This window comes from Odontomachus brunneus, unplaced genomic scaffold (genome assembly GCF_010583005.1).
Source record: "Odontomachus brunneus isolate Ranch 3 - 2012 unplaced genomic scaffold, Obru_v1 Obru_scaffold_138, whole genome shotgun sequence".
Taxonomy (NCBI): Eukaryota; Metazoa; Arthropoda; class Insecta; order Hymenoptera; family Formicidae; genus Odontomachus; species Odontomachus brunneus.
The window spans coordinates 341,955-355,884 of NW_022639588.1; the positions used below are offsets into that span (position 1 = coordinate 341,955).

A 13,930-nucleotide genomic window follows, 5' to 3' on the forward strand; every position below is an offset into this window, starting at 1 on the left:
TCGTTTTATTTCTTTCGTCATTATTTTTCGAAGATACTACTTTAACACAATGTTAGCACAACTTAGCACAACCTAACACAATAAAAAAATTCCGAAAATCGAAAAGTGGGGGGCTACCAAAAAAACGGTTTTTTCCATTTTTCTTGCTCATTTTTCGTATTAAAAATTTATAATTCGAGCACAATGTAGCACAAACCTTAGCACAAATCAGCACAACTGTCAAAATTATTAAATTCGAAAAGTGGGGGGCTAACTTCATACAAGCTTCTAACTCCAGTGTGTCAGATTAAAATGATGAAATGTAAAATGAAAATGATTTTTCGTTATATGTCAGTTTTTGACATTAACTCTTTGAATTATAATGGGGCGCTAACCCATCTATCACTGATTACGAATTTTAATCGTCTTATAGTTGATCCATCAAATCATAAATTTGATTTGCTAGCAATACAGGAATTAGAAATGAATAGGTTAGAAATGACATTCAATAAATCAATTAACAAAGAGTATTAACAAAGAAACGTTTTTTTTTTACAAAAATTTAGAGTAAAAATAGCATTATTATACATAAATACCGGATCTATTTCTTCGAAACCATTTATTTTCTATGCCACAAAATTTCATATACATTGTACACACGCACCATCTAACATCAGCTATCTCGTTCTAACTAAATTTTCTAGCAATGATGTGAGCGGACTATCGCGACGCAAAAGTTTAATTTGCTTGGAACAAACCGCTTACGACGCTTGCCGTTATATTTGTTACTGATATTAAAAGTTGTAAATTACAATAAATGTACATCCAACAAATAATGTGATTTGTATCTCAGTATGTCTGTTAAAATGACAAATGAAAAATAATTTGTAACGGTAACTACTTTATCTGTTTCCGTAGCGATCATCAAACAACAAACGTGCTTTTGCTCTGATCAGAGAAGGATTTTTCTTAATATGGACAGTTATATGGCATATTTTTCATTTTAAGGATCAACACTCCGAGTAAAAGATTTAAATTTAAAATAAATTTATAGTTAATTAATTGTGGGGGCTACGAATGTACACCTAATATTAACATAAGATTTTGAGACACTTGAAAACTTACTCAGCTGTTTTTAAAACTTTTCTCTTTCAACTATCATACTTTTTCGATTTTAATGAAATTCAGGAAAAAATACCTACGTTCTAGCAGAAACATTTCGCGATAGCTTTTCAGTTGTTCCTCCCGCAATAAAAAAAACGCACACACAACTAACCTATCTCGGTATGTTTGAAATGTTACATTACAATTGCGAGTGGAAGATAATAACCCAGCGTCACAAGAAATAGCAATTTATCAGTGTATGAAAAATGTAGCTTGTCGTTTGAGACGATGTTAACATCAAACTAGTGGTGCACTAGTGATGTTCTTTGCACGAATGCGCTAACAAAAGAAAATAAGACTGACAAAACGTGACTTCGCGAAGTTTTTGTAAATACTCCTTTGCGCTCGGGGGCGCGTTGACACGAGACGCCTCGCGTCCTTAACCTGAATTTTTTGATGAGATTACCTTTCAAGCTGCAAGTCGATAGGGAACCGGAAAGTGTCCTGGCGTGATTGGTTACGGCCAGCAGCAAAGGTGTGGCCGTGATGTGAAAAGACCTCGACTTCGGCATAAATTGTTTTTGCAGCGTGTAGCTGCGCGTTCGCCGCCGAAATATCGGCGAGTCGAGGAAGCTGTCGTCGTACTGCGGCATTTTACAACGCCACCACAATGAGCCACGACAGGTGATGCTTTTTCACAATGGACGTCGCGTCGTTGCGCGCTGCGCACGATCGTCGCACGATGGCAGATCGCATTTTTAAATATGTCCCTTCTGTCATGACGATGCACTTTCACTGTGTGTTCAATTCCACTTTCACTTATTCACGGAGCTATTGTAGATAATTATCGCGTATTCCGTAGGCGATTAGAAATGGAGCCAATGGGGAAAATCATCGATCGGACGAGAAAATAATGGCAAAGATGAGTCAGTCAAATTACAAGCAGAAAATTAACGGTTTTTCTTTACTGCTTTCTAGAGAAGCAGCTCGTCTCGCGTGTATTAGCGGAGTCTTCTCGCGTGATAATTTTCAAAGATCACTGTCGATGTTTTTTCTTTCTCCATTACGAACATCTGTCTTGTCACGGAGTTTGCTCGCCTGCTCGTACAATGTCCGAGTTCTGTGCGCGAGACGGAAAAACGAGACCCGATTTTTTTGCGGATACGTCGGACTGTATCAGATCATGGCAAGACAGCGGTTCTCGTTGGGTAATATCGAGGATCACAAGCTTGGGTGGCCCGAATGCGCCGTAGCGTAGTCAATATCGTCCCGTAGAAATATCGCTCGCGACAAGCGGGTTCTATCAGAAACGGATAATCGAGTCGCGAACAATAATTCGCTTCGCCATCCTCGAAAATTCGTGTTTCAACACGCGAAAGGCCGATGTGCGCGTTGCATGACCTACACTATAAAACAAAAAAAAAAAGATCGATAGAAACGAATCAAGTTGAGGGAACTTGATTTCTGGATTGCATATGACAAACTAATTACCTTAATTTTTTCAGCATATTTTAATGTTCTCGTAATCTCTTATTTGTATCAACAAGACAGTAAATTCAGCAAAATTGAGTGATCATGATATTGATTTAACTATCATGAAAAGTTGCGGTAACCAAATAAATTGCCAAATGTAGTAAGTGAAAAGTTTAATTCAACTTTTTTCTCGAGTCAAATAAACAACATGTATTATCAAAGAGAATAATGTAATATTTCATTGAATTTTTCTCCTTTAGGTGATATACAAAGTGTCTGAGATCACTCGTATACCCCTTTTAAAATAAAAGAAAATGTTTCCGAAAATGTTTCCGAAAATCCTTAAAAATTTGATAAATAAATCGGGTTTATCGAATGATGATATTTTCAACTTCCTATTCTTATAAGCTTCCTATTCAGAAATGAGCTATTCCGACCGAAAATTGAGTTTTTTAACATAATATAGTACTTTTTACCGTAGTTTCGGATTATACGCAAAAAATAAGAATTTTTATTTCAAACATCTTTTCTAGAAATAGCTTCATTGAAATAAACTTAAAAGTCTGATGAAAAAATTAACTTTAACTGCTCTTGGCTTGATTTTTATCAAGAATCTCGAAAATTTTGATGAGTAAATCGAATATATTCGAGTGATCATATTTTCAACTTCTGGTACTGACTATAAATGAATTATCCACAGCAGATAGTAAAATTTTTAGATAAAACATGATAATTTTTATTGCAGATTCGAGTTGCACGCAAAGAAACAAAAGTTTATTATTTTTTTTTACGTAACACAAATTACGTAATAAACTAAGTTTGTTTTAAATAGAAACAAATGTGGTTTAAAAAAAGAATTCTCCAAATAAACCGCAGTAGTGAACGTGTTAGTCAATCTTTTTCAGTTTTTCAAAGTCATTCCATGGAAGCGCGTATTTTTCAAAAAAAATATTTGGAACAAAAGTTTCTTATTTTTTTGCGTGTACAATAAAAAATACCATGTTACACCTAAAAAATTCAATTTTCGATCTAGATAGCTCATTTTCGCTAGAAATCAACAGTTGAAAAGATTACCATTCGATAGAGCAGGTTCGGCACATTTTGCCTTTTTCGGCCGATTCTCGAGAGCTACGCCTTCTGTCTCCTTGTCGCAAGGCGGACCTAAAAAGTGACGGTCGTGTCTTTAAACTTCGAGCCGCGACTAACCGCGATCGTCACTTGCACGGCCCGCCGCGCGGCAAGGGGGAGATAGAAGGCGTAGCTCCCGAGAATCGGAAAAGGGCAACAAGCGCAAGACCCGGGTTCGAGTACCGGTCTATAGCAAATCGCGCTTTGGATATTTTTCTCTCTGTGGAACGAAAAGAAACGCAGATCCCGAACGCACGGCGTCCCCCGCCGCCACCTAGTATGCGCCCTCCTCCTTCTGACTTAGGTTAGATCAGGTACAAGTTATGTATCTAACTTTATGCTTTAAGTTTTTATGCTATAAATAAGTATATTATTAGACTTATAAAAAGTGGAAATTCCTCTAGTATTAAGAGAATTGCAATTTTAAATCGAGTGTGTTAAGGTTATAGGATATTCCTCTAGATATTAGAGTATCATCTTGAGGCCATATACAAATGGAGAATCCTCTAGAATTGAGTGGATCCCGCTAAATAATAGATTTTTTTTTGGGTGAAGGTCACGAAACATAGGACACCCTATCTCCCAAAAAAAAAGATTCTATTATTTAGCGGGATCCACTTAATTCTAGAGGATTTTCCACTTATATACGGCCTCAAGAAGATACTCTAACATCTAAAGGAATATCCTATAACCTTAACACACTCAATTTAAAATTGCAATCCTCTTAATATTAGAAGAATTTTCACTTTTTATAAGTCTAATAATATACTTATTTATAGCATAAAAACTTAAAGCATAAAGTTAGATACATAACTTGTACCTGATCTAACCTAAATCCTAATCTAATCTAAATCCTGATCTAACCTAAGAAGGAGAAGGGCGCATACTAAGTGGCAGCGGGGGGGATGACGTGCGTTCAGAATCTGCGTTTCTTTTTGTGTCACAGAGAGAAAAATATCCAAAGCGCGATTTGCTATATAGAAGAACTTGAATCCGGGTCTTTCGCTTGCCGGGTGAAAGACCGCTGTTCTAACCACTGAGCTATCATACTTCTTTCAGAAATTGTTTTATTTTGGTACATAATGGTCAATTCACTGCATTCTGCATTTTGTGTAAAATGTTTTCAAAATTATGCAATAACTACAAAAAAGCTTCTCAACTTCTTTCTTATGATTCGCTGCGTTACTGCCTCGTTCGCGTCACGGACATAGAAAACAGCAAACAAACAAACAAATGTACATCTCCAAACAGTATCGTATCTCCTTTCAATAAGCGCGTATACCGCTAATATTTTGTACATCCTCTTCTCTTAAGAGGATATTCGGATTCCTATTGCATAATTTCCTATTCGAGGAATTTACTGATTAGCTTACGCGTCCACTCTTTTATAGATGAATAATGACGTGTTCAAGAGGAGTACACTTCATATAAGATTTTTTACTTAGAGAAGACGCTTAGAAGAATTCCTCGCTTATGAATAGAAAATTTTTTTTGGGTGATACATCATACTATCAGCATGTTTCGTTAAGCTTTTCACTGTTGATAAAATTTTGCAGTTCAATTGCCTGCATCAGATTGCTCGCCTGATTTGACTTCAATTTATGCACAAAAATTTTCATAATCACGAGACTTTCTTTCTTTTGCTCGATCTTTAATGTAACTCTTATTTCTTCTAAATCCCGTTTGGCATAGTTCATAAAAACGCGTTTAATCGCATCATTATTGAAGCGCGCGACGAATCTATTTTTGCAACCTCGCCGTTGTTATTCTAGCCTTGATAATTCCGATCGAGCGTAAAGCCGGCGCCGAATGGAAATCTCGAGGTTCATAGATCGACTGAAGCCGATGACAGGAGATCTAAATATACACACGTGCTGCGCGATATACATCGCGACCTCGAGTACTATGCCACGGTAGGTGGTACCGCTGTGCGGCATCAGTTTCTAGGGTGTCTATTTTAACGCGTCGGATGTTCCGTCACGATTTCTGCGTCTAGCGCTTCCGCGTCGTTCCCCCAATATGTGTCAGACGTAAACTTATCGTGACACAGCCGTTAAATGGCTGTCGCGACAAGTACCCGGCAATAGCGTTCCTCGAAGTCTCGCGCGACACGATACCGCGCTTGAAATTTCTCTCGCAAACTTTACGTTGACTTAACCTCGAGAGTTGGAGAATACAACGTGCGATTCTACGGTACGCGGTTTCCCACTCAATAAAAGTCTCCAAGTGTCAAGCGCAAAATCTCACAGATGCAATATTTTCTCAATTTCCCGCTGTTTCCATAAACGTCAATCAAAGTTTACCGATTGTTATTTTATAACTGTGTTTGAAAGAAGAATTGACTAAAAATATCCAAATATCAAGGTTATACAAATTTTGTTGCAAAAATTATAATTGAATCAAATTAAATAAAAATTAAGCTACAATATATCGATCATTTTAATTACGGTCAGTGAGAGAAAAGTTGTAACACTTTTCCAATAAGTTTCGCAACATATCCGACAGAAGGATTTGTTTCCTTAGTAATTCTCGGCAGATGATTTTTCCTATTAGATGCATTTTAAATTTCATTAAGATCAAAAGTTTTGTAATCTTCCTACGCCTGACTATATACAAACTTTAATTAATAGTAAAAAGTTGACAAAATTAAAACATAATTATTATATAGAATATAAGTGTTCCTTTAACCACTAAAAGATTTATCCAATTGCACGATATAAACAATTCTCACACGCAATTCTTTTCTGCTCAAAGAGAATTTTATAGTAAAAAAATTACTACAGAACTTTGTAACCGAAGAATAGATTGACATTTTGTCAATTATTTAACGTTTTAATTTATTCTTTCATTTAATATATGTTATTTATAAGTTATTATTAACTGTCTAAAACATAACAAAATTGAAAAGAATTTATATGAAAAGAAACTATAATATTATCTCCTATATCCGATATTATCTACTATAATATTCTATCCGATATTATCTACTACAATAATCTATGTGCAGACATTATACACAAGAATTATTAACTATTTTCAGAATTATTAACTATTTTATTTTCAATATACGGTGGAAGATTACTATAATCATAGATTCTAGTAATAATCGAAATACATATACCCATATTTAAATACTTATCCCTTTTTATTAGTTAAATTGATAAATAAAGTACTCATCAAAAAAAGAAAAAATAACAATTTTTTCGTATTTATGTGTATTTATGTGTATGTATGTGTATGTTTATGTGTATGTTTATGTGTATGTTTATGTGTATGTGCGTGTATATATATATATATATATATGTGTGTATGTGTGTGTGTGTGTATACATATATATACATAACCCCACACACACATATATACGAAATTAGATATTATAATTGAGATAAAAATATATATAATTATACATTTTGTCAAATAAATACCGGAAATTATTCAATAAAACATAAAATATTGGTTTCATCATCCAAATTTATTTTATCGCCTTCAAAATAGGTCCCATTTGATGCAATACAACGAATAATCTAGTCGTCGAAACATTTCTTATAAGCACTTTCCGATATAGCCTGCAGCTCCTTCTGCGAATTTTGTTTTATGGCTTCAATGGATTCAAAATGTTTTTCTACGAAGTGGTGATTTCAATTTGGGGAACGGGAAAAAGTCACACGGGGTCATATCTGGCGAATACGGTGCTTGGTCGATAACATTCGTTGAGTTTTAGTAAAAAATTTGCGTACATGAGTCGATGTGTGGGACGGCGCATTATCGTGGAGTAAAATCCAAGAATTGTTCTTCCACAAATTTGGCCTTTTCCGGCGAACATTCTCTCTCAAACGTCTCATAACGCCCAGATAATATTGTTTATTATCTGCCTCTCCGGAAGGAATTCCGAGTGGACAACACCGGTTGAAGGTCGATCGGAACGAGGCAAGTCTTCAACCACTTTTCGGCTTTCTTTGAATGCCTTGTACCACTCATATGCTCGTGTTTTCGTAAAGTTGACTCACCGTAGACCTTTTCCAACATTTTCAACGACTCAGCACAAAAAATTTCGTTGGTAACACAAAATTAGAGGCAAACTTTTTGTTCGATATTTTTATTCATTTTAAAAATCGCAGAGTACACTTAAGATCGACTAACAAAACCAACAGCTGTAAACAAACTGGTTGACAGATGACGCCAAAACTCTACGTGACAATTAGACACATTAGAAACTTACAACAAAAAATTTGTTTTTATACCTTTTACATGGGTTTTTTAAATGAATAATTCCCGGTATTTATTTGACAGAATATAGAATATATAATTGAAATAAAAAATATTTATATATTTTTTTTCCTCAATTTCATGTTTCAAATTAACAGTGATATTTAAATAGCGAAATAAATGTGTAGAAATGAAATTTTGTTTAATAAATAGTAAATTTATGAATAGCGCTACTGAAAATACGGCATCTAGTGATACAACTGATACTATTTAATTCGATTCCGACTGATCTCTTTTCGTAACGCAGCTTTCTTCAGATAAGAACGAAAGTTCGGATATAAACCGCGATTAACTTGAATTAATATTAACGAAGATTGTTTACAGGCATATATGCCGGCGTATATACTTGCGCGTGACATACGTCGAAGAGATGACACACATTCAAGGTAAGAATATCGAGCACACAAGAGTATCGAACTCCTTGAGGTATCAGCTTGTACAACAAACGATTCGCGTTTACTGGAGCGAAAAGCCGACCTCTCCCCTACCACGATCCTACATTGCTTTTACTACTTTCAAAACGATGAATATAACCCGATATCAGCATCAGGAGATCGCTCGTGTAACTCGCGCCACGGTACGGTAAACACAAAAGCCAAATTCAGTTCTTCTGGACTACTTGTTTTCCCGTAGAATTATCGAATTTTCTGCGGTCATTATAAGCGGTGATAGCCAAAGGCTTTGACGCTTTAAACTTTAGGCTTGAAGCTCAGTGGTATTAAAAATCAGCGTTTCCAGAGGTCGCGCATTCCCCAGCGCGATAAAGCGCGACGCGCAGTTTTGTTCCACGGTAAAATCTTGACTGACAGGCGATCGTCGTGATGACGTTTTCCTTCAATTAATCGTTCGACGCGACGCTACGCCGACGGCACGCGACATTTTTTATCTCCGTCACGTAAGTGTTTCCGAACTACGCTCTCCCCCTCTTGAAAATACCATATTTTTATCGATACAAAGTGCGTAAATAGCGTTCCGTCAGATAGCCGGTATGTTTTTCTACGCGAAATTGTTTACATTTCATTAATCGGCCGTATGTAACGCGCGAGTAAAAACTGCCGACGGATTACAATGCCAAACAAAGCGGAGAAATTGGATTATTTAGAATGTCATAAAGAAAAACGTTTTCGGATAGCCCGGTGATCGGTCGTTATTTCCACCATTTTTTTCGCATTTATCTACCAGTACGATATTCTTTGAAACTAATAGAGTACCACTCCAATTTAAATAGTTTCATTCGTATTTTTCGATACGTCGCTCACTCTCTCTTTTCTATCCCCTTTTCGCATTGACGAACTTCGATCACTTGTCACGAGGGCGACGTTCAAAACCGTCGATGGATTATAACGGCGCAGAAGTGGAGAAACTGGATCACTTAAAATGTCATAAAGAAAGCCGTTTTCACTTCAGACAAGCTGGCTACTCGCTTCTTTTCTTCGCATTATAAATCAAGTATATGCACCGAGAGAACATTATAGCTTTTCTCATATAAGTTTCTTTACGATCTTACCGTGTTTTCTAGCAGTGCAGAAATAGACTGCCAGTAGAGTTTGCCTCGCTAAGGAACAGTAAATTTTTTAATAGCAGACATCTGTTCCGAGAATATAAATAGCATATAAGAAACGGAAAGATAATAAAAAATTGAAGCAGTATGTTGCTATATTCGTCATTTATCAAATTCCGTAGTAATTTTTATTATAAAATTCTCTCCGTGCACCAAAAGAATTTCCAACAACTTAGTACCGTTTCCATTTATTCACTAGGCATGTATTTTTCCAGGGCATCCCAGGAGACGTACTTTCAGTGTCCCATCAAGGGAGCTGCTCATAAATTCGCTATCTATCGAAGAAAATTACGTTATATATTTATTTAACTATTTACATAATAAATGTTAATTTAAAACTAATTTTACAATATTATCACTCAGTACAATGCTACACAAAGTATAAAATAGCAGTTTTTAATCTATCATTACACAAAAAGGTGTAGTGAATATTATTACGTTCGTAATATATAACATTTATAAATAATTAATTATTTATTTACTCAATTTAATAATTATTAATTTATTGATAAATCTTTTATTTGGATGATATCATTTTTTTATGAAGTTACGCAGAAATAATGGTTATCTATATTCTTCTACCATAAGATTATATGTGCAAAATTTTGCGAGATATTCAGTATTGAATTTCTCACGAACAGTGCAAATAAATTGCATGAAATTTTAACTACAAATGTATTTTACTGCGACAAATTACGTTACGTTAAAGTGTGCGGCCAAGCTCGGTCCACTTTATTCAGAAACAAGTTTTGAATCAAAGTTGGTCTTATTTTATAGTTTGTAGCGCGCTGATTATGAATGCGCAAGTCCCAAGGTAATTATAGTTTTGGCAAGACCAACGTATCGTTTCAGAGAAAATGACCCATTTAAAATTGCATCTCACTAAATAACGTCACTTATTTTCACAAAATAACAATATTAATTTGGAATGCAATTTATTTCTTGATAATTCGCCTTTGACCTTACTGGTGGTTTCAAAGTGTGGATTAAAGAGCCAACTAATTTGGTGTACCAACTGTCTGAGAATCCATTAGAATCCATCAAACGCTTTTGAGATCCAATTTAGTCATCCTTTTTCCAGGAACAATATTTAAGACTGTCGCTGCGATTCGCTGAAGATGATCTTGTCGTTGCAAATTGCCATAGCTTCACTTTTTATTTGTGAGAATATATTGCGCCCAATAGGATACAATTTTAAATGGGCTATTTTCGTTGAAACCGGTTTACTTTGGGACTTATTATTCGTAATCAGCGCGCCAAAAACTAAAATAAAACCAATCTAGATTCAACATTTTTTTCTAAATAACGTACACTAAAAACTGATGTGTTAAATTTAATACATTTCATGTGTCCCAAATCATCCACTCTCATTTATGTGTAAATTTAACACAAAACAAATGTGTTAAAAAGTAACACGCATAACATGGAAAAAATTAACACAAGATTTTAACACTTGAATATCGTTAGGAATCACAGATTGTATTAAATTGAGATATTTAATATGACAGACATAGATTATGTCAATTTAACACTTAGTATCCATAAATTTTTTAGGTCGCTAAATCCGAATTCGGGGTCAAAATTTCAAAATTCAAAATGGGAAGCTCAAAATGGCTTCCAAGAAATTTTGAAATTATGCATGAAATCTGGTTTGCAGGGGTTTCTATCGGGTGACAGAATCAGAATCTGCTGTCAAATTGTTAAAATTCAAAAAGATTAATTTGAATAGCTAGAATTTTCAGATAGAATTTTCGAAAATGAATGCGTGTTATTGAAATATTTTTCAAAATTAAAAATATTCTCATACTTAATTTTTGTTAAGGTTATATAGTAACACAGTAATCGACAGTAGATTCGACAGCAGATTCTGATTCTGTGACCCAAGAAACCTTTGCAAACCAAATTTCATGTAAATTGCATAATTTTTGGACATAAAATGTTTGGACATTTTGAATTTTGAATTTTTCACCAAAACCATAGATTAATACTTCTCTCAAATGTTAAGGTAACATTTTATTTTAGTTAATTTAACATTATACACATTTCAATGTGTATTTAACATAAATTGTGATTTCTGACGATATTCAAGTGTTAAATTCTTGTGTTAATTTTTTACATATTATGTTACTTTTTACCACATTTGTTTTGTGATAAATTTACACATAAATGAGAGTGGATGATTTGGGACACATGAAATGTTAAATTTAACACATCAGTTTATACAGTGTAGGCCACTAGCCTACAAGCACTTGGCCGCGTTCTTTTTGTATAATTTTAAGCATTTTGGTTTGAGTAAATTTCTCAAATAGTCACTCGTATTCTTCGATCACTCTCCCTTTCCTCGTCAACGAGCTTCATTCACTGGAAGATGAATCATTTATCACACACATAGTATGATACGCGATCCTATATCACGGCTCTCCGCGTAAGATTTCTCGATTAGCACCGAATAATTAGCACCGATGAACTTGCGACCCAGTTACACCACATTTGCTGTCGCGCGTATCGCGTCGTTATTTTCAGAGTTCGCTATCTTCGCGCATATGCCGGATTTATACGGAGAATTATCGTTGCTTGATGACGTTCTCGAACGTCAAACAGCGAGCAAGCATGCGACTTCACACGTCTGAAGATAAATGCGTAACGCAAGAACACTTATCGCGATCTTCTGCTTATGCATTTCGATACGCACGATATATTTCCAGTCCACGATGTCTTAATATGTTGACTGCCACGGGTATCACTGGTGACACCAGCAACAATCTACAATGCTCTACTACTGCCGCATCTTATCAATTTACACAAAAGAAATGACCAATTGTATACAGCAATTTAAATATATGGCCAATAGCGAGCTAATAGTCGAGTCAGAAGATATACGTATCAAGAGTTGCATTTATTTCCGTAACCGTATTTCTAGTTACTCAAAGATTTTGTTGAACTCTGACTTTAATTGAGCTTTGAAAAAATATTGCCAACACGGTGTAATATTAATATATTAGTTAGAGCAATAATACAATTGTATATAATTGTTATTGTTTCGTTTTCATCGTCATGAATAGATATATTTAAAAGATTTTTTGATAAAAGAACTAAATCTTAAAATTACTCAACTTTTGTTACACAAACTATAGTCGAAAAATCAAATTAACAGTGTCACTGACACCATATAGCGCACCTTTGAAAAAAATTATTAATTCTTAATTGAATTCAATAAAACTTAGTATCCATAAATTTTTTAGGTCGCTAAATCCGAATTCGGGGTCAAAATTTCAAAATTCAAAATGGGAAGCTCAAAATGGCTTCCAAGAAATTTTGAAATTATGCAATCTGGTTTGCAGGGGTTTCTATCGGGTGACAGAATCAGAATCTGCTGTCAAATTGTTAAAATTCAAAAAGATTAATTTGAATAGCTAGAATTTTCAGATAGAATTTTCGAAAATGAATGCGTGTTATTGAAATATTTTTCAAAATTAAAAATATTCTCATACTTAATTTTTGTTAAGGTTATATAGTAACACAGTAATCGACAGTAGATTCGACAGCAGATTCTGATTCTGTGACTCGAGAAACCCTTGCAAACCAAATTTCATGTAAATTGCATAATTTTTGGACATAAAATGTTTGCACATTTTGAATTTTGAATTTTTGACCACGAATCGAATTCAACGACCCAAAAAACCTTCCCTGATGCACTCATCATATAAATTCAATACTTTTATGGAGATCACTTTTAGCCCAAAAGCATATTTTTCGGCTAACACTGTAGGAGTTAAATAAAAAATCTGATATAGGAATTTAAATTATTATTTTATTTGTTATTTTTAATATTTTTTTTATGATATATTTATATGATATATTATTTTATTTTATATTTTTAAGTAGTAAATAATAAAAGATTAACTAAACTGAACGTAGTTATATGTATAATATACATATAAATTTTTAAATTAAATATTAATATATATATATATATATATATATATATATATATACATATAATAAGAAGGTTCATGTAACTGTATGTATAATACAAGTTCTACTTCTGGCTAAGATTAAACAAATCTTATGTACAATGAATAATGCATTGTGTCAGTTTTATGATCGACTCATTGAACTAAATTTTTAATTTATTTTGCACAAAAAAGACTGAAAAAGCACCAAAAATCTGCTGAAAGAATCGGAGGCAGTTAGTTCGTTATATACAACCCATAAATTGAGTTCGTTCAATCTGATTCAAATTGTTTCAACAAATCTTCCTTTATAGCGTACAAATCACTGCTTCTCACGAGTATGCAGCATCGAAAATCGAAAAACAATTCGTTTGGCTCACGAGAGCTCACGAAGTTTTATTGCGGAATATCAAAACGCATTACTTTTCTAGATTCTCATTCAACTGCATCTCCCCCCCCCCCCCCC

At 34.3% G+C, this 13,930-nt stretch overlaps 1 protein-coding gene across 13 annotated transcripts in view; it reads right to left on the reverse strand.

The window, feature by feature from the left end:
* Window positions 1-13,930, reverse strand: part of LOC116850228 (guanine nucleotide-releasing factor 2) — a 366,959-nt gene that overhangs the window by 316,604 nt on the left and 36,425 nt on the right. For 11 of the 13 annotated variants that reach the window (XM_032828258.1, XM_032828256.1, XM_032828251.1 and 8 more), the window contains exon 2: window positions 1,550-2,489. The exons of 1 other annotated variant lie outside the window; for it this stretch is intronic. In XM_032828258.1, coding sequence (XP_032684149.1) covers window positions 1,550-1,736 — 187 coding nt within the window. In that variant the 5' untranslated portion in view covers window positions 1,737-2,489. Of the gene's footprint in view, window positions 1-1,549; window positions 4,117-13,930 lie in introns of those variants that run through there. One more of the 13 variants, XM_032828249.1, reaches the window with a different exon arrangement.